This window comes from Plasmodium gallinaceum (assembly GCF_900005855.1).
Source record: "Plasmodium gallinaceum strain 8A genome assembly, contig: PGAL8A_v1_68, whole genome shotgun sequence".
NCBI lineage: Eukaryota > Apicomplexa > Aconoidasida > Haemosporida > Plasmodiidae > Plasmodium > Plasmodium gallinaceum.
Window position 1 is genome coordinate 93383 of NW_021628229.1, and position 17303 is coordinate 110685.

General features: G+C 19.1%; 1 protein-coding gene across 1 annotated transcript, besides 4 other annotated features; it reads left to right on the top strand.

The window, feature by feature from the left end:
• Nucleotides 1–1755: part of a repeat region that runs on past the window's edge.
• A 729-nt stretch (nucleotides 1756–2484) lies between these two features.
• Nucleotides 2485–4685: a repeat region.
• Nucleotides 4686–5355: 670 nt separating this feature from the next.
• Nucleotides 5356–5765: a repeat region.
• Nucleotides 5766–8385: 2620 nt separating this feature from the next.
• Nucleotides 8386–8797: a repeat region.
• Nucleotides 8798–15610: 6813 nt separating this feature from the next.
• Nucleotides 15611–16559, top strand: PGAL8A_00180200 (Plasmodium exported protein, unknown function; the record flags this gene model as incomplete). The annotated part of the gene is made up of 2 exons (XM_028670486.1): nucleotides 15611–15802; nucleotides 15921–16559. 2 exons carry the CDS (start codon nucleotides 15611–15613, stop codon nucleotides 16557–16559), a joined length of 831 nt encoding a protein of 276 aa, XP_028527234.1.
• Nucleotides 16560–17303: the final 744 nt, after the last annotated feature.

Sequence of the window (17303 nt, forward strand, 5' to 3'; positions counted from 1 at the left end):
AGTTAAAGATTAAATTATTCAGAAAATTATATAAAAATGGAGATTAATGTGTCAAGCACATAAGAAAATTATTAAAAGAACAAAAAAAAAAAACCCTATTAGAGGGTGTGAATTAATTCAATGCATACTTTAAAAGGTATTTTGATAGTTATTTATGTTTTGAAGAATCTGATGGATTTAATATTAATGATCTATTGAAATTCTTTAGATTAAGAATTACATATAATTTTTTAATAAAGTCACCCATTAAATTATCTAAAAATGAGAATTTCATGGATAAAATATGGTTAATACTAACATTGTATAGTATGTAGAAAGAAGATAATAATCATTTTTACTTGAAAATATGTTCAGTGAGTAAGGGGAATAATAAAAATTTTGGAAAAAGAATAAATCAATATTATAATAAATGTTATTGTATCGAAGAAAAAGGTCAGCTTAAAAAGGATTTTATGCATCATAAGAAAAAATGTAATAATTATAGCAAGTCATTTAGTATCACTATTTAAAAATAAAGCAATAATGGATAAATAAGGTGAAATTAGAGGACTAATAATGAATAAGAGGTATAATATTTGTTTTTAGTTAATTAAAAGTGAAAACAATTTAAAAAAAAATTTTATTAATGAGAAAATATTTATATAAGAAATAGGAGATCTTTTGAAAAAAAAAAAACAGAGAGCAAAAGAAAAATCTCAAAATAACAAACTTAAAGCGATGAAGAATTTTTTAGAAAAAGAAATAATATCAATAGGATACATAAAGAAAAAGAATATTAAATGAAAGTACAGATTGAGAAAGATATTGAAAATCCGGCAGAGAGTGTATTATCTGTTAATAAAGTACAAGATGTTGAAAGTGTTAAAGGATTTTGTATTAATGCAAAACACATTTTAGAAATTAATGGAAAGAATTCTAATGCGTCGTTAGATACCTTAGTAAAATTATGTACTATATTATTTTTCTTGTCAAGAAAACTAGATATAAAACGGGGAATTTTAATTCCACTAATTAAAGTAAGTGAAACACTCAATGGAGAAATGGAAAGAAAATTCAAGAAGATTATGATTCATATAAAATCTACTAGTAAAAAGGCATAATCATGTTTGCTATTATAAATATAAAAAAATCTTTTATATTAGTGGTTTTGTAATGAATAAATTAGGATATTATGTTGCTAATTATAGAAGTAATCATATTTATATTATGGAAGTCAAACGTAAAAAAGAGAAGAAAAATGAAAAAATTGAATAAAGAAATTATTCGGGGCTTTATTGAAAAATTTGACTTATCTGACCAGAACAAAGACAAGTTGAAAAAAGTATCAGAGAATCACACAAGATTTTGGGAATATGGAATTATAAAAGCTACAGATAAATAAAAGTTTATATTAGAGCACAAGGGAAACCTTGGCTTTATAACCTTATACCTATAAGTAAAGAAATGTTACTTGTGTTACATAAAAAAAAAAAAACAAAGTGTATCTATTAAAAATAATAAAGAGAGTTATTAATGTTGACCGGACTTCATCTATTATAATGATTATCAAGAAAATTGGTCAGCGGAGAGTTATACTAGACTGTCGCCATTTAAATAAGTTTATACTAGGTGATTTAAATGTCATTCTATATATGATATATATATTTCAAACTTTTCATGGTACTAAATGGTTTTCTAAAATAAATCTTAAAAATGGATCTTGAAACATAGAACTAGATGGAAATAGTAAAAGGTATACATGATTTATAGTACCGATTTGTTAATTCCCTGTTCAATGACTTTTCTAGTATGGAACAAACAAATTAATAAAGAGAATATAGGGTAAACGCTAATTAATTTAATTATTGTTTAATTAAAATTTTAATCTAAAAATAAATATTTTTATTAATAAGCATCAAATATTACTAACCAGCTATTTTTTTTTTACATGAATTTACATAATATTTTAAAATGTTATTTTTTGAATATTAAATTTTAACTTAAAATAAAATATAAACTCCATAGCAATTCACATATACTCATTTCCCCAAAAAAAAGAAAAAAATTATTATTTTTTTAAGATTACATTTTTTTTAAATAAAAAAGAAAGAGAAAATAATAAAAAAAAATATTATCACAACATACTTTTTTTTTAAGTCAGAATCATATTCCAAAAAAAAAAAAAAAATAAATAACATTTTTTTTTGGAATTATGGATACAATCATAAGAAAATAAAAAAGAAATAAAATAAAAAAATTATTATTCCTTATATAATTTTTTTTTTCGTATACTAACTTTTAGTGCAAGTAAATATATATATATATATATACACATATTTTTAGTGTGCATACTTTTCAATAACTATTTCAATTTACCCATTTATGATTGCACATTGTAGTCATGATTTAGCACGTACAAAATAAAATGTTTTAATTCTATTTATTTATCTAAATATTATACAAAAGAGATATATAATATAATTTATAAACCAAGGACTCATACTCGGGATACTTGTATTTAGTATACTACCATTTGGGTTAAAAACTAGTCCCATATAATTTCAAAGAATAATAAAAAATATCTTTATGGACTTAACTCGAAAAAACTATGTAATTGTGTATATTGATGACTTTATCATTCTAACAAAAATTATATTTGAATATTTTTATGTATTAGGAAAAATAAATAAACTTCTTATTGACAACAATTTAGGGATAATTGCGGACAAACATAAGTTAAAACATTTATAACGTATTTAGAATAGATTATAAATTATGAAGGAATTAGATTTTTGTTATATAAGATCAAAACAATCAGCAAAGTAGATGACCTAGATCTAAGAAACAAATGAATTTATTTTTGGGAGCTGCTAATTATTATAGAATTATATTAGGAATTTTTTAGAATAAATATCTAAATTAATTTTATTATGAACTAAAAGGAAAATGTTTATTTAGAATGAAGAACCACCTCAGGTATTTGAATGAATAAAAAAAAATATGGTTGAAATAACTTATTTATCCTTTCCTAAACCTCGAAAATCCAATATCATTTATACTGACTAATCATATTATACTATAATAGTTGTGTTAATCCAATTAAATGATAATGGTCAGAAAAAACTTATCCATATAAATCAAGGATATTAAACATCCAACGAACATAGAGTAATGTATAAAAAGAATTATTTTTAATAGTTATAGCTTGTGAAATATTTTATTATTTTATTAAAGTATCTAAAGCATTAACCAAAATTTAAAGGTTTTAGAGGAATATATTTTATTAATATTGGGAAATTATATTGGTGGAAATTAAGGTTATCAAAATTTAATTTGGAATTTGAACATATTGTATAAATTCAAACTAATCTACTAATTGGATAATTAGATTAATATATGATGAAACTAATATTCCTAATTACATGGCTCCAATTTGTAATAAACTGTTGGGAGAATATGATAACCCTTATGTTATCTCATCTTTCCAAGAAATACTTACTCCGTTCAAGAAAGAAAAAACAATATTTCAACAGATGTGATATTGACAAGTGGATTTCCTATTCACTATAGCATAGGACAATTATTAAGCCATAATGATTCAAAACTCATTTAATGAATTTACTTCATAATAGTATATTTTCTTAACATTTTGGAATTAAACTTTAAAGAAAATCCATCTGCATCTTTGGTGACTAAATTTTAGTATTTATATGGAAGAATATATCACAAATTGCTTAATTTATCAAGTAGTACGTAATAAAAATGTTTAAACCTAATAATAATCAGGCTTAATCAAAACCTAATTTATTGACATGGTTACATTAGGTCTTTTTGTACCTAAAACACGAAGAGGAGAATATTTTATGTAAGCAATAGTGAATCATTATCCTCGGATTATGTTAACTAGTGTTATTATAAGAATAACAATTGCTAGTGATGAAATTTCTATTATGAGGAATATTTGGATAACTATATATAAATACCCTACAAATATTCCTATAGATCATGGTTCTATTTATAAGTAAAAATTTTCAGAAAATATGTCATAGAAGAATTACAAATAAATCTATACCACACTAATTCTCATTATTCTCATGAGAGATGTGTTAATGAAATTTCTAATAAAAGTCTTTGTTATATACTTAGGACAATATATAAAAAAAAGATACATCTACTGAAGAAATAATGAAAAATGAAGTATTGATATACTATAACATTCCTCACATAGATTTAAGAGAAATATCTTATTTAATACGTTTGGAATACATTATATATATCCTTGTTATTCAAAATGATTACTTGAAAATACCCTATAAATTAGAACCATTTATTTAAATAATATATGGAAACAAATACATTAAGATTAAAATAGATTGAAAGAAAAACCATTGGTAGAGACTGAGGATATCAGTACTGAAAGTATTATTTCATATGATTTATCATATTATGAACGAAATAAATTGAAACGTTATGGTAGTAATAATCAATAAAAGTTTACTAGTTGCTTCCACATAAACTAAAATTGAAAACGAAAAATTGAAAGTAGTACCTATTTACTATAAAAATAAAGAAATAAAAATACCACCTTCTAATTTTAAATTGTTACGTTAACTAAGGAAATTTAGGAATTTAAATTGAAAAATTAAATACAAATCAATTAAAAGAATAAGAAAGAATTAGAACTTACACATGAATTGAAACCTAAAACTATTATGATATATTTGGAATAAATATTACAAAACCTTATTAAGAGACAACGAAGATAATAATTTAGATGAAGGTGTACAAAAAAGGATAGAAATTATCAATGGAAATAAAATAAAATAAAATAATATTATTATTTTTCCAAAGGTGTTGGAGTATAGTCTATAAATATTATTATCAACATAATTAAATAGTATTTACATAAATTTAGTAAAAATATTTTTATTTGAGCTAACTTAGGTAGAATAATAAAACATTAACATGAAAATGAATATTTTAAAAATATGTAGATGCACATTAAAAAAAAAATTACTTACACTAAAAGTACACAAAAAAAAAAGGATATATATTATTTTTTTTTTTGTTATATGTGTATTTACAAATTTAAAGAAAAATATATCTTATTTTTATTTTTTTGGAGGTTCATATGACTCTAGTTAGTAAAAGACATTATTAACCTTTTTTAAAATAAAGAGTAATAACTTCATACAAAATAAATAGTTAGACATACAAATGCTAGATAAAAAAAAAAAAAAAACTGTTAATTTTTTGTTTCCTCTTTGTAAATTTAAAATACAAAAAATAATTATTTTTTTTAAAAAGATTTTAAATTATAAAAAAAAATTAAAAAGGAGAATTATTGACTATAAAGTTTCAGGTAGTATACTTCATTTAAATTTATATAAGAAAAATGTATGTTAACAATAATAAAAATTTCTTATTATGTAATATTTATATAGTTTAACTTCTATTTTATTAATTATTTATGTCCGTTAACTTGAAAACAATGGGAATGAGTTGCTAAATATTATTCAAAACGTTATAAGCTAAATACAATTAAATATAAATCAATAACCAACAAGGATCTAAATTTTTAATAAAAATAGAGATTCTTATTAAAGTCAATAAATGAATCTTAAAAATAATAAATGTTCAACGAAATATACTATATAGATTCACTTTACTGGCTTATAGCATTAATATTATATTTAAATTCATTAAATTAATAGAAGTAACTACACATGCTCTTTATTAATATATGTGTTCAATACTCTAGCAAAGTCGTTGAATAGACAATAAATTAGATTTTCACTTAAAAAAAAATTTTTATAATAAATAAAAAAAATATAGTGATAATTTTTATTTTTATTATATTTTTTTAAAAAAAAATCATCTTAATTTTTTGTTCTTGAAAAGTGTAAAAAATGTAATGCTTAAAGCTACATTTAAAGAGTACTGTGTGAATTAACTTATATAATAATTAATGTGATTAATTTATAATATTAGTTAACAAAAGTAAATAATTTACGTGATAATTTATTTTATTTTAAATAAAATAAGTAGAGTTTCTCTACATCCTCTTTATTAATTTATTTGTTCAATACTAATGAAGTTACTAAATGGGCAAATAATAAATCAGGGACATATCTATTAAAAATTTTCCAAAGATCTTTTCTATTACTACTATTTACTTCATTAAAACAGAAACATCTAAGGGAATATACACTAAAACATTTGTTGAGTGAATTCATAGCTTCCTATATTCTTGTCTTTCTTTCAATGGTATACGACTTTATCATTTTGTTCTGTGTATAATATTACAAACCCTATTTGTATAATATTTAGATAAATAAATAGAACAAAAAAATATATTTTATTTTGTGCATTCTGAATCATGGAGACAGTGTGCAACCATAAATGCAAACAGTAAAATAGTTATTTAAAAATTATGTACACTAAAAAAAAAAATATTACACATATAAATTTTTTTTTTTTTAATGATATATGGATTGGTGTGAAATGTATATTTTAAGTTAAAATGTAATATTATAGAGAGTTTACATCTAGGAATGTTGTATGAATTAACTTAAAAAAAAAATAACTAATAAATAGTATTTGATGTTAATTATTAAAAATAAAGATTTTTAAATTAAAATTTTAATTAAATTAAAATTAAATTAAGTAGAGTTTACAAGGTCTTTACTAATTTGTTTGTTTGATACTAGCAAAGTCATTGAAAAAACAATTAATAAATCACATTCGAATGAATTTCTTATCCATGTCTTCAAAAAGAATCCAGCTATCTCAATTTGCAAATGTAACATATAAACCATTTTATCATCTACTATTAAATTAATTATCCCACTAAAATATATGCTTGGTTATGAAGCTTCCAATATTATACATGCTTCTATATTAGTTAGCTCTAACGTTATACTCTTATTCTAAAATGAAATAACCATTTAGAATACTCTTCTAAATATTTTAACTATATTTGAAAACTTCTTTTGGTATCTTAATTTTAACATCTCATCGTCTTTTTCAATTTTAAACTGATATAATTGGTTGAAACCTATTATATCCAATAGTACATTTAATCCAAAGGTTGACAATTCTTTTTCCTATGTTGATAATTAATCCGATGATGTTTTTGCTTGCATCATTTTCTAAAATCCTCTCACTGTTACCAGTGATTTATTAATTGAATGTTCAAAAATTTTGGTAATACTTCAAACGATCTAATTAATAAAGAGTATTCAGAAAAATCTCTATTTATTCTATTTATTATAAAATTAATTTAAGTTGATAATTATATACCTTTTATATAATCATCAATTTATATAATTATAACATATTTATTATATATTTCATGTTTTCATCATATCTTTCAATATCTTCTGTATGTAAAACCATATAAAAGAAATTAAGGAAAGCACACACACACTTTCCTAAAAAAAAAAATATATTTTTTTTTTAATTCGATATTAATATTATATATATTCTACTAACATATCTCAACTATACTTCAGAAAGTATGCATTTTCTAGTTAACTATTTTGTGATTTTTCTGTATGCACAAAATGTAGCTATACTTGTTTTCATATATTTCTATACACATCTGCTAATTATCTTACATGAAAAGTAATTACTATAAAATGAATCACTATCATCCTAAAAATTATCAAAAAGGAAAAGGGTGTCTTTTATTAATCATGCATTTACTTTTAATGTTAATATTTTTTATTTTTTTTGTGTATATACTTTTTTTAAGCATTTTGAATATTCTCATTTAAGTGTTCACATTTGTCTTACATACATATTATTCACAAAAAAAAATATATTTTTATTTAAATATTATTTAAAATAACTCTATAGACCAAATGTATATATTGCGTCAAATTAGAAGTAAATAATACAGATTATATTAAGTAGAAAATTATTAAAAATTAAATAAACATAGTAAATTTTATTAAGATATGATAAATTTTAAGTTAAATTAAATAATATAATTTATAAATAATTAATTATTAATTATGATAATTAATGTTATAATATATAAAATAATTATAGATCTCTTTACATGCCCTTCATTTATTGTTCAAAGTACTATGAAAGTCTTTTAAATAAAAAAACTAATAAACTAGCTATTAAGTAAACATATACCCTATCATCATATATTTCAGTATAACTGGTTAATAAAAGTCATTATTAACCTTTTTGAGAATAAGATGTAGTAGCTGCATAGAAAATAAATAACCTTGAAAATGTTAAATAAAAAAAAGAAAAAAAATTAGTTGTTAACTTGTTTTCTTTTTTTAGTTTAAATCCATAAAAAATATATTTATCTTTTTTAAAACGATTATTTTTGTCGAAAAATATGAGAAAAATTTATTAACTAAAAAATTTTTTGTATATTTTTATTTAAATTTATACAAGAAAATTTTATTTTAACAATAATAAAATTTTCGTGTTTTATAATGTTATAAAATTTATTATGTATTTTTTTAATCACTAATGTTCGTTATTTTCATAAAAATCAATTTGTATTTTTAAACATTAATCATGACATTAAAAATAAAATATATGTAATTAAAATTTGATAACTAGTGAGGATTTAAATTTTTAATAAAAACAAGATTTTCATTAAAGTATGTAAGTATCCTTTGAAAATAATGAATTCTCAATGAAGAATACTATATAAATACAGTTAACTGGTTTATAACAATTAAAATTATACTTAAATTAATTAAATTAGTAGAGGTAACTCTGCATGCTCTTTATTAATCTAGTTATTCATTACTCAGCAAAATTAATAGACAACTAATAAAATAATGACTACCTTCGTTTTAATATTACATATAAAATAAATAAATTAAAAAAAATATATAAAGTTTACTAAAGTCATTACAATAATTATTTTTTAATCTTATAGATATTTTAAGTAAAAAAAATTCTGTTAGCATATGTAGTAGAACTATATATTATATGTATCATTCTATTATGTTTCTCTGATTATAATGAAATATTCCGTGCTTGTAAATTATTAGAAAAAATATTGTTTATAGATTCTATCTTTTTTAAATCTGCTTGTGATTCTCTCCCATTAGAATTCTTAAATTTATCAATAGCAAGTTTTATAATAACTATTTTTTCTATAATCCCTATTTAAATCAATTATTAGTTCCAACGATAGATTTCTTTTATTTAAATTAAAATATCTTTTGATCATCTAAAATTTATATTTTAAATTATACATACTAATTAATTTCACTTAATAAACCCTGTGAATTTTACATATTATAAGATTAGAATCATGATAAATAGGTTCATCCCTTTGGTACAAATAATTATTGCAGAAATTAATTTAAGAAATACTTTATATTCCAAATCAAGATATTCTTTTATATAATCTTTATTTATTTTTATTGTTTCATGAAATCTTTCGTTATAATATTCAACATCATTAATAATATTGCTTATAATAGTACTAAAATCGAATTGATTTTAAATGTAGAACGTAAGGAAAACGATTTTATTTTTAAGTAAATATAGTGCTTCCGATATTATAGATATAACATATTCTATTTTGACTTATTTTTCTTCAGTATTTACACGCTTCAATAGTTTCTTTGATACATATTACCCTACGAATAAATATATTTCAAAAAATCATATATATTATGAGATAATTTGAATTTAAATAAAAGATTACATCTAACTATTCTTTTATATACATTCTTCAAATAGTTAAGTGATAATTTAATTCCTTTAAAATCAAATCTACTATAAATAATATAAAGGTTTCTTTCCATTTGATCAAAAATTTTATGTGAATTATATCCAACCTCTAAAAGCTCAATAATTTTAAAGATGTTAAGTGATTTGCAAAAATAATTTTTTTTATGAATTTTCCTCTAATTAAAATTATTGTTTTCTTATTAACATTTTAACAATATTTTAATCCTTCTGGAATTATTTCTGAAAGATTTCTCTTGATTATTATCTTTAGTTTATAAACATTTAATAAAATCGAGTCTTTAATTAAATTTTTATAACAAACATTATACATAAATATTATTAAGTTCGAAACAACAAATTAAAAAAATTAAATACTTTCAGAAATTTTATTTAGACAGTATATGAAAGTAAAAATGAATTTTGAATTTTCTTTTTAATGATATTTTTATAAGTGTTAATAAAGATTATTAATATTAACAGCATACGTAACTCTTACTATAGAAAATATTGGTGAACATTAATTTAAAAACAATAATTATTTTTATAAAAAATTTTATAATAATTATTCATTTTTAAATATATTTATATAATTTATTTTATAAAAATAATATTCATTTTTTGTTTCTAGTTTTTTTTTTTTTTTTTTTCATTGCATCTTTAATTGTATACTACATTGAAGTTTTAAATAATTGTGCATATTCAAATATTTATTAACTTTATTTTAAAATATATGAAACTACAAATAAAAATATTTTTAACAGATTTCCTTTTATTTGAATTCCTTACAATAAGTATTTTAATAAACTTATTTGAAACATTCATGAAATATTGTTTATACAGAAAAGTTATTTTAGGTAAAGAAAAAAGTGAGCAATAAATGAATAGATATTTTAATAAGATGAAATGTTTTAATTCTGAATAATGTATAATTTACTGAGTACAATATTATATTTTTATATTTTAAAATTAGAATTTATTCATACATCATAATTTATTTATTTTGTCTCAATAAAAAATAATATTAAACTAAAAAGAATGTTAAATCTTTTAATTTTATTATAAATAATAGTCAATTAATTAAATGAATTATATAATAAAAAAATTAATAAATGAATTATTAATAATGATATTTTTAAAATTATTACACATAAAAAAACTAAATGAAAGGTAACCTTAAAAAACAAATTAACAAGAATAAAATAAAGTTAAATAAATAGATAATTAAGAAATATAATTCATTAATAAATATAAAAAAGTAATAACTATAATAATGTAACTTATTTAATTTCTTCACTATAAAATGATGGATAAAAATTTAGTACGAAAATTTTTTCTTTATAAAATGAATTTTTATTTTACTTAAATAATTTCAAAAGAAAAAGTAAAATAAATGAAACTATAATAGAAAAAAAAAGTTACATTTTCATATCTCATTGCATTAGTATTCAAAACGAAAATAAATCCTGTATTTTATTTATTTATTTATTTTTTTTTTTTTTTTTTTGTCTTTGGTCAATAAAAGGTTTCATTGACATTTTTGAAATTTGCACATAATAAAATGAAAAGGTTAAAGAGTTACTCATATATAGTTTCATTAATTCCTAGTTCAATGGTTTCTCTAATATTGAACAAAGAAATTAATAAATAACATACAGACAAAACTATAATTGTTATGTTTTCAACAAAATTATATTTTAAGCAAATTATTTACCTTAATTAATTAATATCAAATATTAATTCCATTAGTTAATTACTGCTTTTAATTATTTTACACAATATTATATGTATGTAAATTTTTCTTGTACTACATTTCTAATTAAAAAAAAATACTTCACATGATCCTTTTTAGTGCAGGTATTTTTTTTTACTGTACATACTTTTTATATATACATTTTTTTTAGTGCACTTGTTTGTGTTAAGATTTTTCTTGTATTTCAGCATGCACAAATAAAAATGTTTCTACTTTATTTATTTAAATATTATTGAAAATAGGTTGATAGTACCATTTATAGGCTATACTCCACCATTTTAGCATAAATAAATATATTATTCAAATTTATTTTTTTTGACTTGTTTTACAATCTCGACACCTTTTTGTATATTGTTATATATTTTACAGTCTTCATTATAGTTCAGCTCATATTACGCTGTAATATCTCTTCTTTTAATATCAGAACAGTTTTTAGATTGTAATTCATATATAAGTTCTAACTTTTTCTTAATCCTTTCGTTATTTTCATCAAGTTTTTTATTTGAGTTTTGTATATCCATCTAGTTTTATTACATAATAATTTAATTTTAGAAGTGAGATTCGAATGTCCTTATCTCCATAGTTGATTTATTAATTACCTGCCCAATAGCTTTGCTAGTATTGAATAAACAAATTAATAAGGATCATTTAGAGAAAGCTCTACTTATTTTATTTTTATTAAATTAAAATATAAAGTAAATTATTCACTTTTATTAATCGATATCAAATATTAATTACAATAGTTAATTGCTATTATTGTTAATTGATATAATGTCCCATGTATCACATCTTACATTTTTAATCTTTCAAAAAAAAAAAATATTTTTTTTATAATTTTAAGTTCACACACAAGAATAAAATATAATAAAATATATCTATATTTTTTTTATAATATACTTTTAGATCATGTAATTTTTTACTCAATATACGTACTTTTTGCATACTTATCTTTTTTAGTGTACGTGTTTATAGGTTTATATATTCGCCTCATTTTAGATTGATAAATAAAAATGTTTTTACTCATTTTATTTATTTAAATATAATTGAAAATAATTCTATAATATTATTTATATACCATGGATTCAAGATAATTAAAAGGTGTGTAAAAAAAATATACAAATAAAGTTATATATATCAAATAATTTGTATGTAAATATAACCATAAGAAATCTTATCATAGATTTGTTTATTTAGAAGCTTATCTAAGTATATCCTTTTATATATATAAATAATAGCAATAATATAATTTAAAAAACAAAAATAATTGCTACCCTCTTTTTTTTTTTGTGATAACTTATATGTATATTTTAAATTAATTTTTTTTTTTTTTTTTTTTTTGATGTATAAATGTTTATTTTTTTTTTAAGTAATAATAATTTATAACAGACAATATCGAAATATGTTCTTAAAAAAACAAGATATAAAATAAATTAGTTCATTACATACCATACAAATAATTTTATAAGAGGTACAAATTATGTAAAATAAGTGATTAAATAATAAGCAAACTAAATGTAAATTTCTCAAATGTGATATATAAATATTATTACTAACTTATATATAACTGTAATAAGAGGGAATGTAATATAAATTCAACTTCATTTTTGCAAATAAAAAGTCCCAAAAAATGTGCATTAAGATATTTACACTAGAGAGTATGTCTCTAGTATTAAAGTACATAAAAAAAAAAATGTTTTCAGACAAATAAACGTACACCAGTAATCAATTTTTTTTTATATTTAATATGAGGAATAATATTTCTTTTTAATTATTTTAAAGATATCAATGTTTAGGATATTTGAAGAATAACTATAATAATTTAAAATTATTTTTATTGTAATAATGTATACAGAATATAATGAATTATTTAATTTTATATAATAATATTACTAAATTAAATATTAGCTTATTATTAAAAAAAAATGAAGAATAAATGTAAAAATTAACTAATGAATTATTAATAGATATATTGATATTATAAAATTAGTTTTTAAAAAGAGGTAGTCATTTCTCTACATATTTTTTGTTATTTTAACTATTCAAAGTTCAAAAAAGTATTTTAAGGATCAATTAGTAAACCAATACATTAAAATGAGTATACTGAATATGTATGCATACATATATATATTTATAATAAAAGAAAACTTTTTTTTGATATATGATGATTTTCTTTAAGAAACATACAATCAACGAATGTCAATATTTTCTATTATGAATAAATTATGAATGAATAAAAATTAAATTTAACATAATATTAAAAACTTTTAAGTAAATTATAAATGCTATATATTTAATATTTCATTAATTTAAAAAATTCAAACTTAAAATAAATTAAATATTTTATATTGTATAACATAATTTCATGTGGAGTGTATTATTATTTATAATTAGTAAAGTAATAATAAGTAAAATATAAATATTTCTAAATTTTTTTTTATTAATTTTATTGTTCAAATCATTATAAATATATTTAATTATGGTTAACATATAATTTATATTTATACTTTAGCATTACTATGTTGTAACTATAATCGTTTCTTAGCCTATATTATTTTTATTTTTTGTTAATTATGTTAAATATAAAAATGTTTTCTTGTGAACATGAAGAAAAAAAATATCAAAATAAAATTTAAAAAAATCATTATACTTTTATTTAATGATAGATTTAATAAATCTTCAATAAAGTTTATATGAAAATATATAATTGAGTCAAAATTTTAGTTGATATGTACGATATTTCAGATTGTACCTTAGCAATTCAATTTTAAAAAATTACATAAACTTATAAATATGTTTAATAAAAAAAATTAAAAAATTTTTTTTTTTGAACTTTTCTTCAATCACCATTTTTCTTACATATGTAGACTATCTTTCATACTAATGTATTATTTTAAACATATATTTTCTTATGCATATATAAAAAGGTAACAATAAATTTTTTTTTTAACAAATTATGAATTAATCGTTGTAAATCCCAATTTTATTACAGAAAAAAACTAACATGGCTTCAAATAATTGTACATATAAAATATTTAAGCCTTAATAAAAATATATGAAAGTTTTTAATAAACAACATGAACAATTTGTTAATTGACACATTAAGAATAATAAATTTATTCAATGTTATATCATATAATTAAATAAGTATAATACATTAAATGCAAGAAGTATTTTTTTAATGGACAAAATTTGTAGATATTAGCTTACATGCATTTCGTTAATTTGATTAATGAATACTCTAAAAAAGTTTACAACGATTCAATAATTCATTTTTTGCTAATCATATTAACAAATAGCAACGAAAATTTATAATCTTTTTATTAAAAACTGCATGTATTTTTTCTAATTTATATATATACAAAATGTTTATGTTTTTCTTTTTTTTCACTTATTCAATTGTCATACAACAAATTTTTACTAAAAGAATTTTAATAAAATTATTACAAAATTTGTCATTCTTTAAATAATAAATTAGAACAGAATAAAAAAATCAAAAAACAATTTTATATATGTGAGTTCTAATATACCACTAGTTACCTTTAAAAACGTATTTTTATACAATATCATTATTTTTATAAATAAATTAATGATTTTTTATTTTCATACCAATATATATACTATAAAAAAAAATAATTTAAATAGGTTAATTACATTTTAAATATAATCTGGTTATATGGAAAAATTTTTTTTGATTTTAAATTAATATTTAACAAAATACATATTAAAAATCCATAAAATCGAATTTTAAATGCTACCATCATCCTAAAAATATGTAAAAATAAACATAACCAAAATGTACATTTCACATATAGATTCAAGAAATGTTCTTAAATGTTTTAATTAATAAAATGTTTATATTATTTATTTGAAAAAAAATAATAATTAACATTTAGTACTTCAGTTTTATTGTATGTATTATTTTATAATCAGGTTTTAACTGAATGTTATATAAAATAACTATTTTTTACTGTTTATATGATTGTTAATTTTATTTTCATTTAAATTTTTATAGTTTTAATTATTATTTATAATCTTAATAAAATTAGAAGTTTTAATATTATATATAAAAAATAATATCATAAATTATCTGTAAAAAAGTTAAGTATAAATTTTTTCTTAAAAAAATTATCTTATGTATTAATAACATAACAACTAAATATGAATTTTTACATTGAATCAAATATCTCTCCAAAAATACCTCTTGCCAAAAGTGTTGTAAATAATGACCATTATTCTAGATATTCATATGAAGAAAAAGAAAAAAGTATTAAAAAGAGAAATTTCATAAGCATTATGTCTTCAAAACTTTTCATTTTATCATTTTTTACTCTGTTATATATCCTTTTAATAGTAAGATGAAATTCAGAAGTATATACACTTTTTTATTTTTTTGATATATAAATTTAAATTCTAATTATATTAATTTACAAAATTTTCGTATGAACTATATTTTTGAACTTTATTTCAGAGTATACATAAATCTTATGTTAAGGTAGGTTCAGACTTAAAGTCATGTAATATATATTCAAGAAAACTTGCTGAATTCATCCCAGGATTATCCAAAGAAGAAGAAGAATTAGATGTGGCTGAAAAATTGGAGAGTATGAATTTAAATGATAGTTCAAATAATGATCCAGTGGTAAAACCTAAAAAAAAAAGTAGAAATAGAGGATCAAGGCGACAAAGAAGATATTTAGTGTCCGATAAACCTTTAACAGAAGATGAAATAAATGATGAAATTGAAAATTTGCTAGAATGTACTTTTAAGAAGTATGCTAAATTATCTACAGTTATTGTAGACGAACATTTAGAAATTCTTGATGAAACATCAACTAAATTAAATGCATTATATAAACGAATGAAAAATAGCAATTCTAATGAAATGAAATCAAAAAAAGATATTTGGGATTGTCTTGATGTAGATTATTTTACTGAAAAAGCTATAAAACAACAAAAAGAAAATTTTAAGTTACTAAAAGAATTATCTGAAAACAATTCAAGTAATATCCAGGAAATATCAAAACATACACGTAACATTATTGAAACATCATATAAAATGACAAAAGAAATGATTGAGTTATGGAAAAGTATTTTTACTTCTAATTGAAAAGAAAAGATGATAAAAGGTAATTATTCAATTTTAGAAAAAAAATGAAATGCATTTTAGTTATAACAGAAAATAAAATTATAAGTAAATTATTGATTTGTCAATGAAGAATATTATTTTTCTTATTAAGTACTCAATAAAAAAAATTTGCATAGATCTATAAAATGTAGTTGTCCAGATAGCACTTAAAAAAATAAGGTAACGATATAATTTTTTAAAAATTGTGAAATATAAGAGAATATGTAAAGAAAAAAATTTATACTTAAAAAGAAAAAAACTTTTTTTTTCTTTCTTAATATTTTTACTTATAGAGATGATTCTACATTTATATACATATGTAAAATAAGGATAAAAAATTTTTCTTTAAGGAATAATCAATGAATGTTTAGTATTATTAAAAAAAAATTTTAATCACGAGAATTAATTTTTGATGAAAGATAATACATATATTTTTTTTATATAAGAATTTTAGGTATTAATTATTTATGTTTTAACAAAAATAAAAATTTCTGTTAAACTATATGAATGTTTTATAAATCATTTAAGATATTAAATATGATAAAGTATTGATTTAATATATTTTATTTAAATAATTATAAATTCTATATAAAATAAGTTGGATATTTTACATTATGTAATTTAATTATATAGGGGTAATGTATTATTTGTAATTAGTAATAATGTAATATTAATTACTAATTGACTATTTAGTATCTCTCTATAATTATTAAATAATTAAAATAA